The sequence below is a fragment of the Mizuhopecten yessoensis genome, unplaced genomic scaffold, assembly GCF_002113885.1.
Source record: "Mizuhopecten yessoensis strain PY_sf001 unplaced genomic scaffold, ASM211388v2 scaffold4515, whole genome shotgun sequence".
Classification (NCBI taxonomy): domain Eukaryota; kingdom Metazoa; phylum Mollusca; class Bivalvia; order Pectinida; family Pectinidae; genus Mizuhopecten; species Mizuhopecten yessoensis.
This window is the reverse complement of record NW_018405585.1, coordinates 2,424-17,712: the sequence shown is the minus strand read 5'-3', so window position 1 is coordinate 17,712 and position 15,289 is coordinate 2,424. Positions and strand designations below refer to the sequence as shown.

At 35.1% G+C, this 15,289-nt stretch overlaps 2 protein-coding genes across 2 annotated transcripts; one reads left to right on the top strand and one right to left on the bottom strand.

Annotated features, from left to right (window-relative positions):
- Positions 1-394: 394 nt before the first annotated feature.
- On the bottom strand, positions 395-7,192 carry LOC110449193 (retinoic acid receptor responder protein 3-like). The gene is made up of 4 exons (XM_021495890.1): positions 7,083-7,192; positions 3,323-3,474; positions 2,333-2,453; positions 395-902 (listed from the first exon to the last, which is right to left on the bottom strand). The coding sequence occupies exons 2-4, from the start codon at positions 3,465-3,467 to the stop codon at positions 722-724; spliced, it is 447 nt and encodes a 148-aa protein (XP_021351565.1). The 5' UTR covers positions 3,468-3,474; positions 7,083-7,192; the 3' UTR covers positions 395-721.
- Positions 7,193-7,367: 175 nt separating this feature from the next.
- Positions 7,368-14,156, top strand: LOC110449192 (HRAS-like suppressor 2). Its single transcript, XM_021495889.1, has 4 exons — positions 7,368-7,466; positions 11,094-11,329; positions 12,567-12,687; positions 13,142-14,156. Exons 2-4 carry the CDS (start codon positions 11,113-11,115, stop codon positions 13,338-13,340), a joined length of 537 nt encoding a protein of 178 aa, XP_021351564.1. The 5' UTR covers positions 7,368-7,466; positions 11,094-11,112; the 3' UTR covers positions 13,341-14,156.
- Positions 14,157-15,289: the final 1,133 nt, after the last annotated feature.

Genomic DNA, 15,289 nt, shown 5'->3' with positions numbered 1-15,289 from the left:
AGACTATCAATCAAATATGTTGTTAATCAGATATGACATTACATCAGACTATTAATCAAATATGTTGTTAATCAGATATGACTTTCCGACAGACTATCAATCATATATCTTGTTAATCAGATATGACTTTTAATCAGACTATCAATCAAATATGTTGTAAATCAGATATGACTTTCCATCACACTATCAATCAAATATGTTGTTAATCAGATATGACATTACAACAGACTATCAATCAAATATGTTGTTAATCAGATAAGACTTTCCATCATACTATTAATATAACATGTTGTTAATCAGATATGACATTACATCAGACTATTAATATAACATGTTGTTAATCAGATATGACATAAAATCAGACTATTGATATAACATGTTGTTTATNACATGTTGTTTATCAGATATATGATCGATGAGACATGTTGTTTATCAGATATATGATCGATGAGACATGTTGTTTATCAGATATATGATCGATGACATGTTGTTTATCAGATATGTGACCAATGAGACATGTTTCAATCAACTATGCTGTCAATAGCATATGACGTCATCAGATATATCATCAAATACATATGATGTCAATCAGAATAATCAATGAGACATGCTTGTTAACAGGTATGTTGTCAATTACATAACATGTCAAATGTGCTGTCCAAATTATATGATATCGAAAAAACAGACAATCAGGAAAGAACAAACACACATATCCTATATTCTATGATAGGTTAACTAGAGCTCCCAGAGTGGCGGCCACTTCACACGGCTGGTGACAATATTTGTACCCATACCGACACCACGTCGCGAAATGTTCACAGTTGTATGTTCCAAGTCTGTATATATGGCTCTCTGCAATCGCATACAATGCCCGCTGTACAATTTCTTGCTCCGGATACGATCTGAAAATATTAATAAAGCTCTCGTAAAGTCCTTTAAATAAAACTCTCTTCTGCATTATGCTTCTAGTAGTTTGCATTCAGCAACAAATAAAGAGACAATTTCACGAATGTTCATGATATCAAACAACTAAATCAAGGGGTTTGGGGAAATATCAAGTTCCTGGTTTTTTGTCGACCAAGTGTAATCTCGGGGATCCGTAAATTTGTTTAATCTCTTCAATCTGTACTTGAACTGATTTATGATACCAATGCACAATGCCATACACTATTAGTGCAATTTCCGAAAGCCTATCGCCAAATCTGCTACTATTGTATCATATTCGCCTTTTTTTCAAGAGTGTTGACATCCAGGAGGTATCCGGTCAGTAAAAGCTACGCCCACCTCTCATAGGATCGAGTCGGCCATTTTTGTTAGAAGGTCACGGATATAGACGAAGGGTTTAGTCTGCAAGAGCGTTTTAGTTTTAAAGGGGCTATTTAGTCAAATGACATAATGAAAATCGAGTTGATACTGAAAACATATATCTTCTAACGGAAGTTTACGTAGTTGATAATGACATGACCTGAAGCCAACGTCCATTGTGGTTAGTTTCATCTTTTGGGAAAGCCGGTGATAAAAATAGCTACGACCGAAATAGCGCAATATCCGGGCCTTTCAGTGAAAAATAGCTACGACCGAAAAAACGCAATATCCGGGCCTTTCAGTGAGAAAGACCGACAACACAGTGTCAGTTATGAGACACATTGCACATTCTTGAATTGACACAATACATCGCAAGGAACAATTATATAGATATTTCTGTTAACATTTGGAATTGAATAAAAACGAACAGGTTCAATAAGAGTATGCACGCACTGAGAGGGTGCCGCAGGGAGAATTTGAAACCGCAGAAAGTACGATATCAATAAGTTTAAACGTAAAAAATATCAATCATTTATAACGATGATTGAGATGCTGTTGGAAGATGATTTTGATTCCCAATAAATGCATTTTTGTTAGCCAGAAATTCACCGACAGCTGCTGCTAAAACGTACGGCTGTACGGTTAAGGATTTCCTCATTACTCATACAAAACGTCAAGAAAACAGTGTCTCTTGTCAATATCTCGACATGTTATGCCCATAAAGTGTATCAAACTATATCATTATGAAGATTTTTGTGACAAGGTTATAAACAAAAAATACATCGCTTAATTGTCCCTTTAAGATTAACGACATGACTGATTAAAGAATAGCTTGATTGACATGCTGAACCAGGGGTATAGCATAATAAACGAGTTATTTGTATATGCTGTAACATATCATAACGAAGCTGTAAACAAGAATTGTAAAATTATAACTAGAGGCGTTCGCTGAAGCTTTATTTTAAAACTATCATTTTCTTTATAATTATATATATATAATGCCAACATACTATTTCAAAACTTTTACCTGTATTCATTGTCCAAATAGTTGTCTATCGCACATTCGCTGGCACCAACAGTCTCGTATAGATTGCGTGAGTTGATTTCACCACCATTATCTGCGACGAAATCAACTACCTTGTCCTTGCCTGGTTAATGTAGAATTGAGGAAATACAAAGTGGGATCACCACTGTCATTCATATTGACATCTTGAAATGAGTTAAATACTATCCATGAAGTAACTGTAATTGTTCAACTTCAACCAAATTAGGTATGTAAGTACAAAATTGCAAGCCTCAAGTTAAATCGGTAATGTGGTGCGAGATTGATAATGCATATATACAAGAAGGCTTTTTGATTCTGATTGATCAATTTTCATGCAACACTGTCCTTAAAATGACAACTTTCACTCAAATAGTACGCAGATCATATTTGATCAAATATAACGCATAACTTTAAGTTTTATGCTAAATACCTCTTCACGTCATCTAAATAATGGACTACTGACTCAAACTAAGAAATTCCAAATTACTTGAAAAATGTATCCCATGGAAGTTAGGGAAAGATGCATAATAAACGAGTTGGAAGAGAGGCTGCTGATGTCGGAATGTTGTGACGAGATATTTTGGCATCGTGAAATTTTGGTGCGATAAATTTTGGCACCAAATAAACCAAAATATAGCCACATCATAAATATCCCAAAAATCCGGTACAGCTAGAAGATTGTCATGCAAGAAAGGTTTACAATACCCCTACAATTCTATAACTTTGTCTCCACTGTAGCCGTGGAAACATTTGATGTTTTTCTTACATAGCAATAGTTTCGTATACCATCACGTTACACATGCAGAAATAGTTTCATATTGGAGTTATTTAGTATAATTTGTGGATACTAAACAACTATGAAAACTGAAAAAGAACATCAAACGATCCATAAGTAGATTAACATGATGGATGAAAATTAAAATTTGTGTTGTTATTATATTGAAAATAAAACGTAATTTAAATACAATTTACCTATATATATGGCGTAGTGTAGAAAACCATCTCGTGCCATTCGAATCATGTCGCCAGGTTTCCTTGCTAGCAGACTTGTTTCGATCCTAGCTCTTTTGGAGCTAGCTAATTCTACACCAAATACGGCTTTTGAGCTAAAGGACATGTTGGCACTGAAATAGCAATTTACATGATCTATCAAACGAAACAAACCATCTTATAGCATACCTTTGGTTACAATGCGTACACTTCTATTCAATAACGCCGATACGATGATGTTATTATGTAGTTATATATATAGAGGATGTGTGTTGATTTCCGGTTGATTACCATAATATTTCTTTCGTATGGCAGAATACCGATATTTTTATACGAGTGCGAAGCACTAGTGAAATGTCGGTTTATTCTGTTATACGAGTGCAATCAATATCGTTCAACCGGAAGACCATTAAATTATTTGTATACAACATTTTTTCAAAGTAGAACGACGAACATAATTATTGTTGCATACAAAAATACGCGATTTAATCGCATGATATCTGACTCCATGTTTTAATGATGTCACACTTGACAACAAGGCTGTGTGCTATTAAGTTATTGTTTTCGTTATTAAAGACAAATAACACAGACAGATACTTATAATAACATAATGACTTTACGTATAGATTATCGGTTTCATATTAAGATAACTTATCATGCTTTCCTATGGTGTTAAATTTAAAAGGGCTCTATAGTCAAATAACACTCTCAAAATTGATTAGATATTGAAAATATATACTTCCTAACGAACAGTTACGTACTTGATAACGACATAAACTGAAGCCAAAATCAAGTGTGGTTTGATTTTCTTTTGGGAAAGGCGGAGATAAAAATAGCTTCGACCGATACAGCGCAATATCCCGGCCTTTCAATGAGAAGTTAACACCGACAACACCGTGTAAGTGAGTCTGATTGCGCACATAACACATGTTTGCCACTTTGAATTTACACAAGACATCATAAGCAAGAATTATAAGTACCATATCATATAAATCTAATGAGATATTTGTGTTCACAGTTGGATTCGAATAAAAAGAAACCGGTTAATGAGTATGCACGCAATAAAGTTTCGTAGGAAGAATTTCAAAACGCACAAAGAAATATATCAGTTGGTTTAAACGTAAAATAAATTACTCATTAAATGAGATGGTTGAATTAATGCGGGTACTTGTATTCCAAAGAAGTAAACGGGAAGTTCGAGAATTTACATATTCTCCTCGGCTGGAAAGACATGTGTGTAAGTTAGAAGTTCACTGACAGCTGCTGTGAAAACGGTTATCGCGTTAACTGCGTTGTACAGTTAAGACATTCTTCATTACAGGTTAAGAAAACAATGTTTCTTGTCACTTTCTCGAAATGAATTGCTCAAAACTATATTATCATGAAGAATTTTGTTACAAGATTATAAAAAAACTGAACTGCATTGTCCCTTTAATTTTGTGAGCTGCTGTATACAAGTTTATCAAATGCAAGTGCTATTAACTCTTTATTTAAACAGGTATTTTGCCCAACGATCTTATACGTCCACAACCCCTATTCAACTTATATCCTACTCTAATTAAGGTACATTCTGATTAGTACGACCGACAAATACCAATAAAATGTACTTTCTAAAGAAGAAATAAAGTCATTCGAGCAGATTTCATTATGAATCAGAGTCGATCACGTTCAGAAGTTACGAAACGAAGGCAAAGTCGTTCCATATATTACAGTAATTGTTTACCTCAATGTATATACCTGTGGTTGCTAGACTGGCGCATGTACTGTATAGAACCATGAATACACATTTTACCTGTGTTTTTTTGGTCTCACTTCAGTAAACGTCTATACGATAGTTTACAGAAGTCCTATATATTACATGTATGAGTCATATTGCTGTTAAATTCTTAATTTGGATAGCATGCAATTATGAGACAATCTCCGATACCGAAATACAAATAGGTACTACGAAACTTTCCGCGTTAGACCAGACAATCATTCCACACAGGAGATACTAGTGGCACCGAGGGGTTAACTGTAAGGTATGATATACCTGTTTTTCTATTTGACTTAAAAAACTTCTGTTTGCATCTGCAATTTAGAATTTGGTAAAGGACTATGACTGTGAAAATAGCCGGGTGATGAATCCTTCAAATCTTTTAAAAAAGGTTAAAATGTGTTCTAGTAATGCACTATTCAAGTGGTGGTGAACTTGATGGTTACGTACAGAAAAAATATCACAGTAATTTGTTACCTCAATACGATTAATTTGCAGAGTCTACTTCTAAATCAGTTACGTATATTAACACGTCGTTGTGTGTGTGTTTCCAATAAACATCTATAGGACTAGCGCATATACTGTATAGAATCAAGATTTCACACATTTTACCTGTGCTTTTCATTGTCTCAATTCAGTAAACGCACAAACGATAGTGTATAGAAGTCCCTAAATATAAACTGTTTGAGTCATACTGCTATCAATTTCTAAATTTGGAAAGCATGCAATTCTGAGAACTAATAGGTTCCATGAAATTTTCCGTATATTAAAGATTACAAAAGAAATATGGTTTGCTTAGAATTTTGGAATACCTAGAACATCCTAATATTGCTTGTAAATGACATATAGCGAGGAGGATACATGTAAGGCCAGGTAATCATTCGAAACCAGAGGACATTAGTGTCTCCGAGGGATTAGCTGTAAGGTATGATGATTGTGTGTCTATTTGATCTAACAAGCTTTCGATTGCATCTGAAATATTGAATTTGGTACAATCATTAAAAGTGATGATAGATCGGAGCTAAACATTGTTTAACCGTAGACGTTTGAGTATCTATTTAAAATATGTATTCATTGTGTTAATTTCCACTTAAATCGGACACATTTCTTCTTGGTATTAGATCACTTCTTTTAATAAAGGTTCATGCAGTACACTCAGTTGAGTGTTTATGTTAGACGTGTCGATGGCTAGTAAGGTACTTGATTTCTCTATCACCTTCATCAGACACATTTTATCTAATGAAAGTGTCAGAGTACGTATTGTACTGGTCAATGAAACGTCACACACATACACTTACTGGTTGTGATGCATATATGAAAACGTGAAATACACCGTTTGGAGTCGGAGAGTTTTGAGGTGCTGACAGCAAAGATCGACTTTGACACAACACATACCTCACATATATCGATAAATGGATTATTTATTGATCCAAATCCGATCTTAATATCATCAACAGCTGCTAAATTCCGTCAGTAGAGTCCTCGGTTTCACAATCCGACCTGAGCGGACGCCATTTTTGAAGGTCAGGGTAGTGACTAATCAACAAAAAGATGTGGTCCGGAAACTTTCTAAACAATAATAATATATTCTGGTTTTGGTCCGGATCAGTACGGTTTGTTGATTAGTCATTAACCTGACCTATAAAACTGGCGTCCGCTCAGGTGGGACATTTTGAACGACTGTATATCGAGGACTCTACTGACTGAATTTAGCAGCTGTTGATGATAATTAAGGTATGTTTTGTGTCATAATCAATTTTTGTTGTCAGTACCTCAAAACTCCCCGACGTCGATTCTCCGACACCAAACGGTGTCGGAGAATTCTACGTTATAATATAGCAGTGCTCTTTGGCCCCACCACAGACCTCTATCTGTCAAAATGTCTAAATCTTGTGTCAGGTCCAGAGGTTATATCACGTGGTTTTTTTTTTACCTCAATTAGATTAATTTGCAGAGTCTACTATTTAAACAGTTATGTATATTTACCTGTGGTTGTATGTGCGTTTCCAACAAAAATCAATAAGATTAGCGCGCGTTGTATATAATCAAGATCACTTTCCATCTGTGCTTTTTCTCACCGCAGCTGACGCCAACAAGGTGGCTTTACAGAAGTCCTAAATATAGCATGTATGATTCATACTGCTGGTAATTTCCTTTTGATAGCAAGCAATTCTGAGAATATATAGGTTCCACGAAATTTTCCGTATATATGTAAGACTACAAAAGAAATGGTTTTTTCTTAGAGTTTAGAATTCGTAGAATAAACCTTAATATAGCTCGAAAGACATATATAGCGAGATTGTTACATGTAAGGCCAGTTAATCATTCGAAACCAGAGGCCACTAGTGTCATTGACAGATTAGCTGTAAGGTAAGGCTATCTTGTGTTTATTTGATCTTACAAACATATAGTTGCACTTTTAATTTTGAATTTGGTACCATCATCAATTGTGAGGATAGATTGGAACAGAAAGAGACACTGTTTTACTGTTGTATATTGTGTATCTCTCAAAAATACTTATTCATCGTGTTAATTTCCACTATAAACAGACACTTATTGTTATTGGTATTCGATCACTTTGTAGCAAGGTTCATGCAGGAGAACCAGGTAAGTGTGTATGTGTCAGTGTGACATTTCGATGACTAGTAAGGCACTGAAGTACTTCATCACCATCATCAGACTAATTTTGTTTAACAATCGTAACATAGTACGTACCGGACTGGTCATTGAAACGTCACAAATATGCACTTACTGGTTGTGATATATAACCTGTCTACAATCCTTACTTTTTAGAGATTTATTTTTTTATCTGATTAAGTGCAAGATGATAAATGGAGACTAATTTAACTAGTTATTCTGTGTTCAAAATTATAACATCAACACTGGTTTTTTAATCACAAAATATCAGATTACAATATTCCTGTTATTACTGAAACCGTTTATCTATAAACTGAAAACTGACATTGCCTTTCAAAATGTTTTCAATTAAGATTTCCAAAAAAGCCAAACTTTCAGTTTTCGGAATGTCTGTGATAAGATTTTTAGAAAGATTGATAATTTCTCGTGATCCTGGCCTTATTTTCGTTTTTATTTGCTGTTCAGTTTTTTGAAACCCTACTAACCTATAAGGGATTCCATGTTGAAAACGGAAAGCCTGTTTTAGGGTACATGTATGCATATTTAAATACATATTTATATATAGTAAACTATATGACAAACTATTAAGTTGACTTTTTACAGCATAATAGCTCTAGATAGGAACAGCTGATTACGATATGTTTATTACATGAACACATGTACAAGCGTATGTTTTTTTTACAAATTATCATAGAGGATATATTTTGTTATTGGTGACATTACCACACGTAGGAATTTCCACACGCTAAATATAGTAACATTTACGTAGTCGACACATATAGGTTATATATAACCTAGAAATTTCCACACGCTAATAATAGCATCATTTACGTAATCGTGTTGTAGTGTCAACTCATATAGGTTATATATAGCGTAGGAAAGTCAATATGCTAAATATAACATCAAGCACGCACTCGTGACGTACAGGCGCGTAGCTAAGTCAAAAGTAACCAATCGTCTAAAAATAATACAAGAGAAATATTATACATACCGCACCATCATACCCCATGTGCTTTGATAGAACTGCACTTAGGCTAAACGTTTTCTTCACAAAGTAATGCAATTGTAATGTATGACGTCGGAATTTTATTTCTTTTAAATTGTCCTGGCTTATTTGTTGTTATTATTTTGAATTAATCATTGTGAATGAGCTTCCAAAACTGTCTGTCACAACGTCAATATGAATTACATCTTCTTTTCACTGACTCTGTCACTGTAAGATGCCCCGGTAAATGTCTCCTTACTGACATCTTGTGAGTATTTGTGACAAGGCATTCATTGTCATTAAATGTGTGCGTTTTTGACCACACTGTCCATTATTTTTGATTGTTTTTTTCAATTCATCAGCATGGAAAAATGAGCAACAGGAAGAGGGTTACCCTTACAAATGGTAACAACGAGGTATTCACACAAAAAAACAAAAATTGAACAAAACTCATCCTAAATAAACAGAAACTGTTTTAGTATCGAGTGTGCCGCCCATAAGCATCAATTACATCTTCACAACGTCTGTGCATGCCCCGAATGAGATCGCGTATCCGGTTTTGTGGAATAGCGTTTCACTCAGCTTCCAAAACTGATCCCAGCTCCTGGAGCGTTCTTTGCTGAACACTTCCGACAGAGAGAGCTGTCTGCAGCATGTCCCACACATGCTCAATGGAATTTAGATCCGGCGAGCGAGCTGGCTAATCCATTCGTTGAATAGTCTCTTGCTGTAGATACTGCTCAGTCACTCTTGCTCTATGTGGCCTAGTATTATCGTCCATAAGAATGACGTCAGGGCCGATAGCGCCAGCGTAGGGTCATAGACATCAAGGATTTCATCGCAGTAAATCGGGGCCGTAACGGTACCGTTATGGAAGACATGGAGGTCAGTTTTCCCACGAAGGTTTATGCCACCCCACACCATCACTGAACCTCCGCCATATCGGTCATGTTCCACAAAGTTACCTGCCTGGAACGTCTCCCCATGTTGTCTCCATACTCTAACGCGCCTGTCGGTGAAGTCGAAACAGAATCTGGACTCGTCAGTATAAAGAACCGGCTCCCATTCCTGAAGAGTCCAAGTGCTGTGAGCTTGGGCCCAATCTCATCGGTCCCTAAAATGGCGGGCTGTTTAGGGAACTCGTATTGCTGGTTTACGTGACCTTAAATCAGCATCATGAAGACGGTTCTTAAGTGTCTGAGCAGTTACCTGGGTACCAGAAGCATTAATGAGGTCATTTCGTAAAGCTGTGGTACTTTGGAACCTGTGACGCCTGTATGAGCATTCCGATGCCCCTATTCATTTCAACGTCATTTTAACCGTTGTCTGATTCGCGTCTTTGTGCGATTGTGAAACAAAAACAAGCAAAGAATATTCATCAGATTGATTTCCTTAACAATTTGAACAACGCCTTACTTAGCCTAGTTTAGCTTTTGAAAGTGGTGTACACGTGGAAAAGCGTGCATGTGTTTTTATGCTTGACTGAACACATCCACACAGAACGATTTCGAAGGCTATATACGCCTCTAACAGTACGGAAGGACAATATGATATCCTTTCTAACATTTTGATTTTTCCCCCCAAATATAGATGATCCTTAGCAAAATGTGAGTAGTATGTATACCTGGACTATCGTGTAATTTTACATATATTTAAACACCATGTATATGCATAGTTATAATCATAGCACTTTACATCATACATCATAGTTCAAAGGACCTCAGAAAGTCATAACACGTACCATTTATAATAATAATGATAATAATTCTTATATGCCGCTTTATCTCAAAGCGGTTCACATATTATTATACGTGGTTATAGGGCCTTTGCAACCAGTCAACATCTTTTTCAACTCCCTGGGGAGCATAGACGGCCGGCGCTCACAGCTAGCATTCAACAATTCTAGCACTGCCCAAACACGTATTCAAGCGGAGTAAAGTACATTGCTCAAAGACACAACACAGTGCCGTACCTTGCCGTGCCGTGCCGTGCCGTGCCGTGACTCGAACCTGCAACCCTTCTGTCAAGAGCCCGGCGTCCTACCACTAGACTACCGTGCATCCATATAGGAGAAAGCCCACGATATCATTACAACGAGCTGTTTCTGTAATACTTCGCGGTTTACAAAGCACACATTTACTACCCGTGCACCTTCAATTACTTAGAACTCTTTGATCTGCCTTCTCTTAAACATCCTTTATGATTATAAAAATGATAGATTATCACTCTCTTTTTTCTGGCTTTGTCGTGAGAACAATTTTCTCTTCACAGGCACGGGGACACTGCAGATGGTCTAATGTATTTAGCATCATGACAACAGTGTGATTATTTAGTAACTATCTCACAGTCATTTTCCCCACTTTTTTTAATTCCAGTAACAGGACATCTGTTGTTATGTCTACTACAAGTCGCTCAAGTCGATCAAGTCAAAGTACGTCTGGGAGTTTACAATGTTCTTTTGCGTCGAGTAATAGTGTTTCACGATCCTCACGCAGCTTAGAATCCGACAAAGCACGCCGATCGAGGATCAAGGGCGGTTTGAAAGATGCAAAGAAAGGTGATATGATCCAAATAGAACGGTCTACCTTTCTTCATTACGTCATATATATAGGTAAGCGTATTTAAGACGTTTTTCTGCATTAGGTTCACAAATACATATGACATACATTGAAACTTTGAAAACTATGTTCCCTCATTCTCATTAAGTCGGTTTATCATATACGTTGCATGCTACTTTATACTTGTTTTTAGTTTGTTTTACTTTCCTATAATTACCAACATAGAAGTTATCGTTTTACTTGTTACAGTGTATCTTTAGATATTTCCTCCTAGTGTGACGCTACAATCCGGATATTATGTATTACATATTTGTTTACATAAAGAAGTATAATTTTTTCCTGCCATGATTAATCATTTATTAACGTACACATAATTAAAGTTGGTGCATATTTTATTTATTTATTCACATGGAAAAAACACCAAAAGAATGACGATTTGTCAACAATACCATAACTCCAACTCAAAATCAATAATTCTGGTAAAATATTAAATAAGGAAAGATTTTCAAAGAAACCCTTGTAAAGGGACAAGGAGAACAAGACCAGGTATTTCGGAAGGGCAAGCGTCGTCTGCTTCACATCTAGAAAATCTAGGTCATATCCATGTTATGTCACGTCCTCAGATCAAGAAATCGGGTAGTGACAACAAAAACATATAATAAATTATCTTACAGTATGTTTAAGATTTCAGGAATTTTTAATGTACACAAAATACAGGTGTAATTCAACAAGTATCACATTACTTGATGAAATGTCATTTTTTTACAATTATGTCCTATCTGTACGTTTTCGGAATGAAAAAAAATGTGCAATTAAAATCAGCATGACAGAAAGGAAATGTATTCGTCTCTAATCTAGGAAATGTCTTTTAACATGTGAGAGTTTGAAGATCCATAATATATACTCTTGATATTCTATTTCGAAAATAATTAGAAAAGCTTTGTTTTATTGACTTTTCATGTTACTCAAACAGCGATTGAATGATTTAAAGAATAAACGCATTATGCTTCACACATTATTCATCGAGAAAAGAACAAGCTTTCATTGATATTTAGCTGAGATATTTTTATGTGATCGAAATTTTCGATAATTTGAAGTAGTGTATCGTACTTTGTGCTATCAGTACATAATCGGTTCTACAAGTTATATGCGTTCATCCGTTCAACCTCATAAAGCCTCGTGGTGGGTAATGGCTACTTGTTTCGAAGTCGGTCATAATATAAACTGATATAAGCTTATCTACTTTACATAGAAATTTTATCTTTTTAATTATATATTTTCCACTGCCAGGAAAGGAGAAGATAGTGGATTTCGTGGCGGACAATGGAGGTGACGTTGCGGCACGTGACATATACGAGACCATTGCCGATTGCAACTTCGTGATAGATAATTACTTGGACGACGAAAAAACGTAAGTGTAGGCGAACTTATAAAAGATCGTTGTATACCTGGATATTTGACTTTGTTTGATATTTCAATATCTGTATCATTGTTAGCAGTTTATAACGAACTGATTTAAACGCTTTGGTTTATTTTCTTAGCGTTGGACACACAGCTGAACATAAATAATGCAATAATAACAGCCGGAGCACAAATAAAACAATATTCTATTTAAGCATGATTAATTTGTCAAGTGAGTGGTGTAGTGAGTAAGTAAGAAAATGAGTGAGTGAGTGAGTGAGTGAGTGAGTGAGTGAGTGAAGAAGTGAGTGAATGAGTGAGTAAGTGAGGGAGGGAGTCAGTGAGTCAGTGAGTGAGCAAGCAAGTGTTTGTGGTTTGGTTTAAGCAGGTTTTCGGATTACGAAGGGTAAGTTTATATAGGCTACACCTTAGTATTTTAGTTATTGTCATATTTTGTTTTTCAGGCCTTTACCAGCAGATGAAATTGTTCAGAGAGCACTTAGTTGTATACCAAAGGATCTTAAATACGATCTAGGCAGGTACAACTGTGAGCATTTTGCCACATGGTGTAGATATAATTTTGCCTACTGTCACCAACCGTGTGAGGTGATAGCCACTTTGGGAACTGTTGGCGAAAGTTCAGGGAGCCATTCGAGCTCTTAATCCATTAACAAACAATTGTCCATTGGAACCTTATTACCTAAATAGATATATAAGTATAATGACATTGCAAATAGAGAAATTTATGAAATGTTCGAGATGTCGTCCATTTATCAAAACAAAAAATAACGAATCAATTCGTTTAACAAAATATGAAGCTTAACAGCTACTATGGATCCATGGTCAGGTTTGGCTGTTCCAAATATAAAGCTTATAATTATGTGTTAAAAAAGCGCACAAAATATCATTTTATTCATAAATTTAAGCAAGGAAGTAACTGAATCAATATGTTGATATTGAAGCATACCGACTCAGTCAGCAGGTAGTAGATGGCTCATCATACTTAAAACATCCGTCTTGAACTTTTTTTTGTGGTGCGACTGTGTACTCAGGTGAATGAAGAGATAAAAAAAGTAAATACAAAACGGGAAGTAAATCAACAAGCAAGGAAGTGTGACAAAAAACATTTGAGAAACGAGGTGTCTATGCCAAATATGAATCAGCAATAACTGCTTCTGTCTTGTTTGCTCTTTATAGTTCCAAACATCCCGTTCATGTTTTATCATTTAAATATTTTTTAAACTGTTTTTGGTAGATAAATTGATGACAAAATACTTTAAACATTAAAATAAGCTTAATTTTCCATCCAGTTTAAAATGTTTCCCTTTAGCCATTTCTATACAATTTTGTGTACCAATTCAGATTCTTGTGGTTATCCGGACTGCATCCAGTTGAATTAGCATTTTTTGTAAAATATCACAAAACAATATTTTTTATATTTATATGATTAATTGAATAAAGGGAATTGGGATCTTGAACTAAAAAAACCATTTGATCGTTTCATTGTTTTTATATTCTGTGAGTGTGAAACTACATGTAAACTGGAGGTGAGCTGCCGAATATAACTTTTCTGTAAAGCAGAGCTTTAGATAAAGTGTTTTATGACCATTTACAACAACGATGTTACTACCTTATCATCTGTAAATTTGATTTTACAATAAGTGTTGTATTCTATAAGATTCATCAGTTTGAAATATGTAACATTAAAGTGTTACTTTCTACTTTCTACTTTCTGTAATACGGGCATTATTTGTGTCAATCTAATTAAAATCAGATCTCTCATTACACTACGTTATAATAACGTAGTGTAATGAGAGATCTGGTTTTAATTAGATTGTGTTTGTGTAGAAAGTAAAGCTTTGATATGTAGTACGTATTTGAGATTGAGCGTGAAATCAATAATCAGAGGAAATATGGTCTTGTCTATTTGCGCCATTTTATGTAATATTATAGATGTCGTCTGCTATTATTGTGAGACTATTTAAGATAGAGAGTATCTTTTATTTTTATGCGTTTGAATTTTAACTTATATACTCATTAGATGGATGATCCGGAGAAAAATAAAGATAAGGACAGGAATAGAACATGTTTAAATGTAATAGTTCAATTGTTAATACTAGATTTGTAATAAGATAAATGTATGACAGAGTCAATTTTGATAGAAAGAGTTGTAACATCTTTATACATAACCTTTATGACGAAATGTAAATAAAGACAAATAACCTGACTTATTGTGTCTTGAAAGTCGGAGGTTCCATTCATTTTGTGCCGTACATCAATACACAAATCAACATTGCAGAAGACGATGACAAAATGATAAAAAAAAACATTTCTTAGCTCCTACCTTCACAAAAAAAGATAAATAGTTAATCAAATGTATGTGAATGGTCACAAATTGAGATCGCAGAAATTTTATTTCGTGATTTGATTATCCGGATACCATTGCCTTTCTTAGTTAGTAGTTAGTTTATGTTATACGATACTGATGGAAAAGGTAAAACAAAATTATCTTCTCTGCTGCATGTTCTGTTTCCAATGCGTAACAGTGTAAGGGAGGCCACCCCCTAATATCGGTATGATATGTAACTATAGTTGGACATTAAAATGCATTA